The following is a 12,804-nucleotide window of genomic DNA, read 5'->3' on the forward strand; positions in this document are numbered from 1 at the left end:
TTACAATAATATTTATATATTTTTTATATTATATATGGAAAGTTATTTTCTAGAATATTTTTTATTTTATTTAAGATATGCATATAATAAATAATTCATACATTAAAAATTATAATAAATTTTAGTATACTAATAACTAATAAGATAATTAAATTTATAAAAATATTAATAATATATAATATTAAGATATTATAAAAGATATTATTATTTATTTGAATATTAATTTTTTATATCTAAATTTTGGTTTTTATATATTAACAGATTTTGTTTATTATTTACTTTTTATAAAAATAATATTTTTATTTTTTACCCAAAAAATATTATAATATTTTATTTGATCGAAATTTTTTTTTAGTGGCCTTTTTTTAAAATAATATATCACTATGTAAGTATATTTTAAATTATACTACTATAATATTTCCATAAATATAAATAGTAAATATATAGTTTTTAGAAAAATTAAAATATTTTTTAAATAATGATAAGAGTAAATTTAAATTTTAAAAATATTAATAAAATAACTTATATTTGATTTTCATTTAAAAATATTATATTAGTTTGAAAAAATATTAATAATAATTTTTTTTTATATATAACTATTTCATATAAATTAGTTAATATTTTATCATTTTTAAGTATTTTATTTATTATATATGGTAATTACCTTTATTTAGTTAAAAATTTATCTTTTTGATATCTAATTTGCAAATATTTTAAGCTTTAATATTAATAACAATATAAAATTATTTAAAAACGTAAAATCTTAAACTCTTGTATTAACATAATGGACAAAAATTATTATAATTTTCGAAATAAACTTTATTTTATTTTAAAATATTTTTTATTTTTTATTTTATACAATTAATATTAATTATATTTTAAGTTTTCTTAATAAATAATCAAATCTTATATTATAAATATCAAAATTTTTTATATTTTTATATTGTTTATTTATTAAAAAATAAAAATAAAAATAAAAATAATAGAGTATAAAAAAGTAAAATAAAAAAATATTTATATATATTTTTTGTTAATTATTTTAATATAAATTATATATTTATGTTTTTCCTTTTCTTAGAAGTTATGGAAGTTTAAAATACTTAACATGATTTATAAATTTATAAATAATATACTTTTATAATTAAATTAACCAAATTTATTTTTTTGTATGTTTAAATAAATAAAATAAAATCTATAGAAATAAAAAAATAAAAAAAACTTACACAGATAATTTTTTTTTATTTTTAAAAATGCATAAATATTATACTCAAACATAGGTTTTAGGTCTTTATGCTTAGTATACTTTTCTATATTTTCTATCCGAATGTCTATGAATAGTTTTAATGATTGGGAATTTTAATTTAGAATCCTAAAATTTAAATATAAATTAAATAAAAATCATATATAAATTATTATTATTTACTCTCATTTCCAAAGATTTAGGTCTTCTAATGATATTTCTCTTAGTTAAAGTGGTAGTTCTAATAATTTGTATTGTATCAAATTTAGCTCTGTGATTACCAGCCATTTCCATATCTTTATAAAAATTATAATATAATATAAAAATTATTTGAAAGTTTTTTATTACGAAGTTAAGAAACAGCACCATTCAAAGTGGTATCTCTGAATTCTTTATACATATTGTGGATAGCAGTTCTAGATTAGTATTTAAGAGCAATTCCGTAAGTTTTAACTTATCTTTAATTTTTTCGAAAATTTCATTTACTGATAAGATTCTTCCTTATGATCTTTTAATTTTGTTTAATCTTCTCATGTTATACCTTATTATTTATTTATTATTTTAGATTTTTAAAATTTTATTATTTTTTACCAGAATTTGGTTTTCGCAGTTACTTCGTCTGTGGCAAAAACTCTCATTTAAAGAATTTCAGGGGCATCTTATGAAATAGGTAATTTAGCAGCTGAAACTACGAATTATCTGATCTATTATTTGTTTATTAAATGTTATTTTTAATTATTGCAATATATATTTTTGTATTATTATATTTTTATAAAAATATACATGCATTTAGAGAGAAGAATCTTTGGGATGTTAAGAACCTTTAACCATTTTTTACTAGTATTTTTTTATTAATTAATTTTTTTATTTTTATTTTTTCTTTAATTTATTATTATTATTTTTTATTTCTTTTCTTTAAATCTAAATTAAATCAATTAATTTTCGTCCTTAAAAATTAAGCTTTTTTATATTAATTATTATTATTATTATTTTATTTTTTTTAAAAAAAAAAATTGAATCTTTTATTTCTTAACAAATAAAAACTTTTAAAATTAAATTTATAAGGGAATAATTACTATTTATAAAATTTACAAAAATACTTGATTGTTTTTTCAGATAATAATTTTTTTATAAAAACAAAAATATAATTTAGAGAATCTAATATTAAGAAATTAATTACAATTGATTTTTTTAAACTAAAGAAGGTAATGAATGTATTTAAGATTAAATTACTTATAAGAATTTTATATTTTAACTATTTAAAATTTTGATTTTATTTACTAGTATATTCTTGCTTCAATTTGTGATTTTATTTATTAAAATAAATGGGTTTTTCGAAAACTTGATATTTAATTAACATTAATTGGGAAACTATATAAAAAATATTTGTAAAAAAGAGGTTTATATTAAAAAATCATAATATACATATTTTTTTAAAAAAATAGGCTTTAAAATAAATATTTATTTTAAAATCTAAACATGATTTAACCGAAATATAAAAAAACATATAATATATGCACGTAATATAAAAATAATAATATAAAGAATTAGTTGTTTAAATACAATATAATAAAAAAGTTTAATAAATATGTAAAAAATATAGAAACGACAGTATTAAAAATTTGAAATTATAATAATTTTTATTTTATTATAAAATTATTTATTTTAATCTATAAATTTTAATATGGTATATATTTAGTTTATCATTGTTTGAAATCTTTAATTTTTTTTAAAAAATTAATTATAAATTAAGTATTATAAAATAAAATTTAATATTGAACAAAAAAGACTATAGTATTCATTAAAAGATTATATGAAATCTTTTTATTCAATATTAAGACTAAATTTAGACCTTTTTTTATTTTATAAATCATTTTATTTAACTTTTTTTCAAATTATTGTAAAGCTATTTAAATAAAAAATATTTAAATTAATTAAATAATACTTATTTTATTTTTAAATTTTTGTATTACCTTCTTCTAATAATAATAATTTATGAATTTTATTATCTAATAAAATTTTTTAGTTTTATAAATATTTCTCATTTTTTTCTTCTAATTATTTTGATTATATTTTTTTAAATAATTAAAAATTATTTAACTTAAAGTTTTTTATGAAGTTTAGTTATTTTAGATAATCTTATTCATTCCATTTATGCCATTATTTTTTATTTTATTTTGTAAAGATATAATTTTTTATACTTTATATCTTTCTAATTAAGAGCTTTGTGTGCTTTAATTACAGATATTAAATTATTATCATCTAAAAGAATTGTTTATCATGTTTTTTCCAAAAAAAAAAAAAAAAAAAAAAAAAATGAACGACCTCTCACTTTATTTTATCTATAAACATTAACTAAAGGAGTATCCATTTTCATTATAATCAGGATATATTCTTAAAATATCGTAAAATAAGCCTACCTTTAGACAGTTCTTTAAATGTATAAACTCTTCTAATATCTTGAAGTGATTTTAAAATCAGGAGAAATCTTGTAAACCTATAAATTTATAATTTAAAGCAGATGATAAAGGTAAAAGATCAGACCAATACATCACTAAATCACATGCGTCTTAATCATATTTATATTCGAATTCTTACAAAATATTAATTTATCTACGTTCATAATTTCTTGTAGAAAATATAAAGAATTTTTGATAATTTAACTTTTTATTATAATAATTTTAATTGTATTAATATTAAATTTATATTACCTAAAATAAATATAATAATATTATGACTTCAATAGAGTTACAACCTCTATTTTAAAAATCTTACGAAAAAAAACAGTTTGCTTATTTGTATTACCTCAAACAAATTTCTATATATTATTAATAAATCATAAAATTAACATCTTTTATATTTATAAAAAAATATTTTATATAAATAAAATTAATTTATAATTTTTATTTTTAATTTAAATTTTTTAGTAAATAATTTATTACCCATATCTATTGATTGCCTAAATAAAACTTTCACTGGATCTGAAATTTTTAATAAATTTTATTCATTCCCCTTTTAATAAATTATAACAAAAAAATCATTAATAAAGTGTTTAATTACTCAAAACTTTATTGTATTCTTAAATTAGCTTTATATAATTATATTATATATTTGTCATTCTTTTTATATACAAACTCTTAAATTTTTCCATTAAGGCTTATCATCTTATTTAGAAAAAAAGATTTATTCACATTTATTAAACTAAAAAATGTAATTCATTTGTATTTACACTATTCTGATATAATTTTTTTAGATATAGATATTTTTACGAGTGGCTTTACATTTATTGGGTCACTAAATATTTCAAATATATTTTTTTTTAATAAAATTATAAAAAATATAATAAAGTTTTTCAATTTTATAAATATTTATTTAAACAGAAATCTTTTTCTTTTATTCTTTTGATATTAACATTTTATTACTTTAACTAGATATATTAATTTTTATTTTTTTAAAAAAAAGGTCCTGCAGGGATTCGAACCCTGGTCAAGGGATTTAGAGTCCCCAGTACTAACCGCTATACTACAGAACCGGTAATTAACTATTTATTTTAAAAACATATACATATAATTTGCTAATAAATAAAAGCTGACAATATAATAATGCTATTTTTTAAAAAATTATTATATAATAGTAAATAATTTAAAAATTATATTGTTAATTTAGATAATTAAATATAAATTTATTAAATGAATTAAATTAAAGTTAAAATAAATTCATTAAGAAGAGGATAATAAAAATAATGTATTTTAAACTTTTATATAATATAATTTACAGAAAAATATTAATTAATTTAATTTTAAGAATTAATAAGTATAGAGATAATATTTTGGTTTTTTTTTTTTTTGTAAATTAATTTTATAGATTACAAATCATTTGAATAAAATATAGTTATTTAAAATAATATAAAATAAATAATATTTTTATATATATATTTATAAATAAAATATAATAATATTAATATTTTTCATTTTATTTTTTTTAATATATAATATTTTAGAATGCTTAACATATTCATTTGGAATTTGTAAATATATATTTTCATTTAAGTCATTAGCTATTTATATTTTTTTATTTAATAACATTTTATATATTACATTTGAAGAATTTTATTAAAAAGCTTTAATTAACTTTTTACTTTTCTTGTTAATTATTTTAGTTAAAGAATTTTTAAAAAATATTTAAAAAAATAGAAGTTTATTTTTTTCATAAAATTACTATCTTTATCAAGTTGTATTATTCAATTTCCCAATTATTAAAAAAAAATATTCATATTAAGTTATCAATTTTATAGGAAATATAATCGAAAATATAAAATCTATGATATATATGTATAAATATAATAAATTATTTATCATGATTTTTTTTTTTATTAAAAACTATTATCATTTATAACTAAATTAAGTTATTATTTAAATTATTTATAATATATATATATATATATATATATATATATTTATATATATATTATTTTTATGAAAATACAAAAAATACATATGAATTTAAAATAAATGTAAATTCTCATTCATCTAAAATTTCCTTAATTTATTTATAATATTGATATAATTCTTCTCCTTTTTCTTCTTAGAGTAATTTTCCGTCTCCCAGATCGTACAATTATTTATTTTTTTTACATAAAAAACTAAAGCACCCTCTAATTAATTACCCAAAAGGTATACAAATAAAATTATATATATCCGCTCCACTTTAACAACAGCAACTAAAACTATTACAATAACAATTATATCTCCATTTCCCACAACAAAAGCAATCATATTAATTCAAATTATAATTATTATGTCTAAACTAGCATTAAAAAAATTCCACAAAGTTGTGATAAGATTACATTTTGGAAGGATTATTAACTATATTTTTAATACATTCAGACCTATAGTCCTCATATTCTTCCATTTTGATACATATATCTTAGTATTTAGTCCATCTCCATGGAACTCCATACATTTATAAATATTCATTACATTTAATAACGAAATCTTATTTAATTTTTTCTCTTTCGCTGAATTTTTCTAATATATAACTATTTTCCTTCAACTATTTTAATTTAAGATCTTCCTAAATTTTCTTTTGTTTTAACATTTCAGTATCTTCTTAAAAAACTTATAAAATTTAATCTGATTTCAAATTTTAGGCATTTATTTATTTCGAAGCATTAATAAAATTCAAGTCATTTTCCCAACTAATTAATCTCCTATTATATTGAGCTAAATTGAATAATTATTTTAAATTCATGTTTACATTTATTTAGCTAGTTTTGTCTTTTTGAATTTGATCTATTATCATTCTTGCTTTCTAAGAAGGAGATATAAAATCATCTTTTAAACTTATTAATTTATCTTATTATTCCTTTTAATGAAGTATTATTTATTTTATCTTTTCTAAACCTTAATTTATTATAGAAATTACTTTGTGGTATTAGTTATTTTCATCATCTTCTATTATTCCTAATTAATTTGTAAAATCAAATAAAAATATGTCTAAGTCTATATCTGGAAATTAATTTCTGGCTATAAAATGAGCCTCCTTATGACAAAAAATACATATTATTGATAAATATTCTTTTCCGCATTTTTTGTTTAGACATATTTTTGTACAAGGTTAATTACTCCCACATTTGGGGCAAATTTATGCATTATATATAGGAGTTATCTAATACATATCTTTTTTCTATTTAAATATTATTTAAATTGATTACTTTTTTAACGAACGAAAAAATTAATTTATATATTTGATTATGATTAATATATTAGTTATTAATTTATATATAAAAAACTATTATAATTAAAAATATGAATATACAAATTATTAATTTAAATACATTTAATTTATATTAAATATTTTTTTTTATATAAATTAATAAATATTTAAAATTTGTGTTTATAAAAAAAAAAAGACTTTTTTTTGTATTTAAATTTTTATTAAATTTTCTTTAAAAATCTAATTTTGAATTTGACATAATTATAATGTTTTTATCTAAACCTTTAAATAAATCTAGTAATTTATAAATAAACTAAACAAGTAATTTAAATTTATAATTTTATATAAAAAGATATTCAAAACAATAAAATAAAACATAGATTAAGATATCTTAAAAGATAAATAATCAACAATTGATTATAAATCAAATAAATAATAATAATATATAAATAATAAAAACAATTTATAAAAGTTTTAGTCAAAAAATAGCTTAGATAAAGTTCCCATAGAAAAATATAAAATTAATAATAATAATTAAAAAGAAAATTTACAATTATTTTAATTATTAAAATCCTTATATAAAAAATTGAATTAAGTATTAAATTTATAATTTTTTATGAATATATATATATATATGTATATATTTATTTTAAAATAATTTTATAAAAAAAAATATGGTTATATATTATTTTTTAGGATATAATAATTACTTTATAAAATAAACTTTTATTTAATATCAACCCTGAAAATCCATTAAACTTTAAAAAAGATTAAATAATTTAAATTATAGATATGTTTTTTGAGGAGCTTATATAATTAAATAACAATTTATAAATTTAACTTTAAGATAGAAAAATTAACACTAATTAAATAGATAATAATGATAGTTAACATTAAATTTTATGTGTTAATTGTAAATAATATGAAAATTAATTATAAAAATTAGAAGCAGAAGTACGCTAACATATTCGCATTTAATAATAATTAAAATTGTATATAGAAAAATTATAATATAAAATAGAATCTTAAGAAACATAATTTAAATAATTATAAAATAGTCAAAACAAATATAATAATATAAATAATATATAAAAATATTAAACTAATTAGATTGACATAGCATAATTTTAATAATTAAAAAAAAATTTGAGTTAAAAATAAAATAAATATGAAAACAATAAACAAAGTATTTCAGAAGTATGTAAATAAATTAAATAATAATCAGAATATTAATAAAAAATATTTGAAGATATAAATAATATAGATAAGTTTTAAAATACTAATTAGCTTACTATAGTAAAAAAATATATCCAAAATTGTATTAAAAGTAAACTTAAATAATAAAACGATGACAATAAGAAAAAAGAAAAAAAATTAGTTTATAAAAAACTAATGAATTAAGAAAAAAAGGGATAATAATTAGCAAATCATAAGATTAATTATAAACCTTAAATTAATATTTGTTTGAAAATTATTAAATTAAAAATAAAAAAAATATCTAAAAAAGTATTAAAAATTAAAATAAATAATAGCATATTGATAATCATTAAGATGCTAATATTAATAATAGCAAATAATAAATTTAGAAATTTATTTTATACTAAACTTAAAATACTTTATGTAATGATTTAATTTCTAAGTATTAAAGTTTTAAAAATATGTCCTTTTATAATAAAATTAAATAATTTATAAATTAACCGAAAATTTCTAAAGTAGAAATGTCCTAACATCCAAGAAGTAAAAGTATTGATTTATAATATATTGACTATGTTATGAATTAAAAAAGAGAAATTTTTAATTAAGCATAATAAAACATTACATAGAAAAAACAGAAAAAAAAACTACTTGATTTAAAATAAATGAACTCATAAATAACTAGCAAATATAGTAATTTTTTTTGAATTTAAATTAATGCTTTTATAAAATGTAATTATTTATTTTTACTATGTGTTAATATATATATAAAAATTATATTTTCTTTTTAAATAATTCTATCATTAATTTATTATCTCACAAAATATTATTTTTTCTTATAATTATGTATTATTTTTTTATAATTAAAAAAATATAAGTCATTATTAATATTATTATTAAAGTTTTTATTATGCTATATTTTCATATTATTATTCTTCTTCAAAATACTATTCTTTATTTTCTATTTTATCTAATGTCTAAAATTATTATTTCTCTTATTTTAAAACTATAAATAAATATATTTATACAATTAAATTTTTACGATAAATATATATTAATTACAAGATATTTAAGGCTATTATTAGTTTAAATATTCGTGTTATTGTTTAACTCTATTTTATTATTCTAATTATAAATTTTAAAATTATTGCATATTTTAATAATTAAAGTTTTTCATTTTTTGCATATTAATATCAATATTTAAAGGGTTCTATTTAATTTATTACATATTTTAACTATTTTAAAAATTTTACGGATATTGACTTTAATTTTAATTACTTTTCATCTTCTATTATTATATAAGTTAATCATACTCACTAATATTTTAAATTTGCTATTTAAATTACTATTATTGAAGCTATTATTACATTTATTATTATTGTTGTTATAGATATGGTGATCTTTAAAATTATTATCCTTTTTAAGCGAAGGAATTTATTTAATTAGATTATTAAAGTTATACAGGTACAACATTTTAAGCTTGATCAAAAGATATTTATTTATTTTATAATTATATTAATTATTATTAATTATTACTATTTTATTTCTATAAAGATGAGTTATTATTTATAAGTTAATTATTATGTATTTGTAAGATTTTATTTTCAATTAAATTATTTACTTTTTATTAATAAAAATTATATTATAATTCATCTGAAACTTAGTGTTTTATTATTATAATTGTAATTATTATTATTAGAGTGATTATGATTATAAAGAATGCGGTTAAATAAGTAATTATTGCTAATTTTATGGATGAGTTTAGGATTATACTTATTATAAATGTTATTATTATTATTATTATTATTATTATTATTATTATTATTATTATATTTTTTATTCAATTTATTAATTATTTTAATTTATTAATTATACTTATAATTAATTTTTAAATATCCTAAATCTTTTATTATATCTATATCTTGAATAAAATCCAATTAAAATTATTTTAATTTATTTAAAAAATATTTTTCTTTAATTTTTATTTTCTTTTTATTTTTGTTTTCAAATTATTTAATTTGAAAATTTTTCTTAAGTTTATAGTTTATTTTTTATAATTATTAGGTAAAGTTTTCATATTCAATGTTTATTTATTTTTCACCATTTTTAATTTATATACCTTATTTTTTAATTTTAAAGAAGTTATGTCTTTCATATTATAATTAAGAAACTATAATATTGAATGATTTTTTCAAACTTTCTTATCTTAACTAAAATATTTCATCATTATCTAATGAAAACCATTTAGAATCATCATTTAATATCATAGTACTTTTTGCTTCAGAATCATATTTCATAGAATCTTAAATTTATTATTATTATTATTATTATTATTATTATTATTATTATTATTATTATTATTATTATTATTATTATTATTGTTATTATTATTGTTATTATTATTATTATTATTATTGTTATTATAACTGTTATTATTAGTGTTACTATAATTATTAGTGTTACTATTATTGTTATTGTTATTATTATTGTAATTATTATTGCTATTGTTACATTTATTATTATTGTTATTATTATTATTATTATTATTATTATTATTATTATTATTATTATTATTATTGTTATTGTTATTGTTATTTTTAATCATATTCTTTTTCTTAATCTATTGTTTATTCTTATTCTTATTTTTATTCTTATTATTAATATTATTCTTATTCTTAAACTTATTTTATAAATTATTCTTATTCTTAATCTTATTATTTTTCTTAATCAATTGCTTATTCTTATTGTTATAATTATTCTAATTATTATTTTAATTTATATTATAATTATTATTTTTATTATTAATATTATTATTATTATTATTATTATTATTATTATTATTATTATTATTATTATTATTATTATTATTATTATTATTAAAATTATTGTACTTATTATTCTTATTCTTTCTCTTAGTCCTCTTCTTATTATTATATTTATTATTATGGTTATTCAAATTCCATTTGCTATTGTTACTATTATTTTTATTCTTATTTTTATTCATATTCACATTTTTATTACTATTAAATTTATTATTTTTATTTTTATTGTTATTTTTAATCTTATTTTTATTGTTATTCTTATTTTTATGGTTATTATTATTGATTTAGTTATTATTTTTTTTACTCTTTTTTTTATTGCTATTGTTATGATTATTGATATTATTATTGTTATTGCTATTGCTATTAAAATTATTATTAATATTATTATTATTATTATTATTATTATTATTATTATTAATATTATTATTATAATTCTTCTTTCTCTACTTAATTTTACAATAAATTTTATTAATTTATTTATTATTTTAGAATTTGTTATTGGTTATTTTAATATTATTGCGCAGGAATACAAAGTTATTATTGTTAATTGTTATACAATAAGGAAGTTTAAGAATTAAAACTGTTCTATCCATTCTATAATAATTCATTAAAAACAGGTTTTTTGTATGTTTATTATTATTAATTATACTAATTATATTACTATTATTATATACTAGTATTTTATTATTATTATGTTTACTATTATTATATTTATTGTTATTAAGGTTATTATTTATTTTATTATTAAATTTATTGTTATGTCTATTATAATTAAGAATTAATTTATTATTATTATTACTATTATTGCTAAGATAATATTTTTTATTTGTGTTATTAGCTCATTAAATATTATTACTAAATCTCATTTTATTATATATATTGGGGAATTTAGTTTTATTAATTTGAAATTAAATTTTAATTTTATTAATAACATTTTTCTTACTATTATTATTAATTTAATTGTTAATAGTTTTTATGTTAATCTATTTATTAATTTTTAAATTGGATACTTTGTATATTATTTTAGTATATTTAATAATTTATTTTTTCTTTAATTATATTATTATCATTTATCTCTTTGTTTGTTAAAGAATCATTTGATTATTCATATTTATATTTTTGCTCTTAAAAGTTAAAATCTTATGGTTTTTCAGAAATTTATTAACCTTTTAAAAATAAATTTATAGATTTATTAAATATTTACTTATTTGTTCTTCTTTTATATTACTTTTAATATTTTAATTATTTAATTTTTTTTCTGTCTTGCTTGTTTTTTAATAGTTTGTTTTATAAAAATTATTTATAGGTTATTCATATTCAGTTTCGGATAATTTATACTATTTTTTATTTTAAATGTTAACATTTTTGTCACCTATATCTTAATCAAGATTATTCATAATATATCTTTTTAAAAAAATTAAATGTATTTTTTTATTTTAATTATTACTCTATTTATTATTTTTATTTTTTAATTTTTATTTTTTTTCTTCTTAAATATATATATATATATATATATATTTATAATAATTTATGTTTTATTATTAAATATTTATATATATTATTTGTTTTTTATTTTAATAAATTTTATTTATCTATATATTATTTTTCATTAACATTATATTTTTTTAAATTTAATTTTATATTTATGATTTAAATTTTTATTTATATATTTAGAAAATATAATTTAAAATATATTATACTTTAAAAATTTAAAATCCCATAAATTAACAAAAATATATATATAATTATAGATTAGTATAAAATAAATCTAACATAAAAATTATATTATACAATAAATTTAATATTATTTTTATAATAAAAAAACTTTCTATT

General features: G+C 13.8%; 1 protein-coding gene and 1 non-coding gene across 2 annotated transcripts, besides 19 other annotated features; both read right to left on the reverse strand. All coding sequences in view use genetic code 6, as the record gives it.

The window, feature by feature from the left end:
- Window positions 1–957: 957 nt before the first annotated feature.
- Window positions 958–983: a microsatellite.
- Window positions 984–1,267: 284 nt separating this feature from the next.
- IMG5_058490 (hypothetical protein) lies at window positions 1,268–2,071 on the reverse strand (the record flags this gene model as incomplete). Its single annotated transcript, XM_004037168.1, has 6 exons — window positions 1,268–1,369; window positions 1,424–1,536; window positions 1,589–1,630; window positions 1,727–1,740; window positions 1,832–1,944; window positions 2,024–2,071. The coding sequence occupies 6 exons, from the start codon at window positions 2,069–2,071 to the stop codon at window positions 1,268–1,270; spliced, it is 432 nt and encodes a 143-aa protein (XP_004037216.1).
- A 12-nt stretch (window positions 2,072–2,083) lies between these two features.
- Window positions 2,084–2,147: a microsatellite.
- A 719-nt stretch (window positions 2,148–2,866) lies between these two features.
- Window positions 2,867–2,917: a microsatellite.
- Window positions 2,868–2,908: a microsatellite.
- A 614-nt stretch (window positions 2,918–3,531) lies between the features above and the next one.
- Window positions 3,532–3,557: a microsatellite.
- A 1,143-nt stretch (window positions 3,558–4,700) lies between these two features.
- Window positions 4,701–4,772, reverse strand: IMG5_058500. Its single transcript has one exon. It is a non-coding gene; the product is annotated as a tRNA-OTHER (tRNA).
- A 359-nt stretch (window positions 4,773–5,131) lies between these two features.
- Window positions 5,132–5,218: a microsatellite.
- Window positions 5,219–5,662: 444 nt separating this feature from the next.
- Window positions 5,663–5,708: a microsatellite.
- Window positions 5,709–6,972: 1,264 nt separating this feature from the next.
- Window positions 6,973–7,024: a microsatellite.
- Window positions 7,025–8,973: 1,949 nt separating this feature from the next.
- Window positions 8,974–9,015: a microsatellite.
- A 629-nt stretch (window positions 9,016–9,644) lies between these two features.
- Window positions 9,645–9,684: a microsatellite.
- A 250-nt stretch (window positions 9,685–9,934) lies between these two features.
- Window positions 9,935–9,980: a microsatellite.
- Window positions 9,981–10,458: 478 nt separating this feature from the next.
- Window positions 10,459–11,401: a microsatellite.
- Window positions 11,402–11,595: 194 nt separating this feature from the next.
- Window positions 11,596–11,665: a microsatellite.
- Window positions 11,596–11,693: a microsatellite.
- Window positions 11,601–11,774: a microsatellite.
- Window positions 11,602–11,718: a microsatellite.
- Window positions 11,652–11,718: a microsatellite.
- A 654-nt stretch (window positions 11,775–12,428) lies between the features above and the next one.
- Window positions 12,429–12,455: a microsatellite.
- Window positions 12,456–12,600: 145 nt separating this feature from the next.
- Window positions 12,601–12,637: a microsatellite.
- The last annotated feature ends 167 nt before the right edge of the window (window positions 12,638–12,804 follow it).

This window comes from Ichthyophthirius multifiliis, assembly GCF_000220395.1.
Source record: "Ichthyophthirius multifiliis unplaced genomic scaffold scaff_1120509250246, whole genome shotgun sequence".
Lineage (NCBI taxonomy): Eukaryota > Ciliophora > Oligohymenophorea > Hymenostomatida > Ichthyophthirius > Ichthyophthirius multifiliis.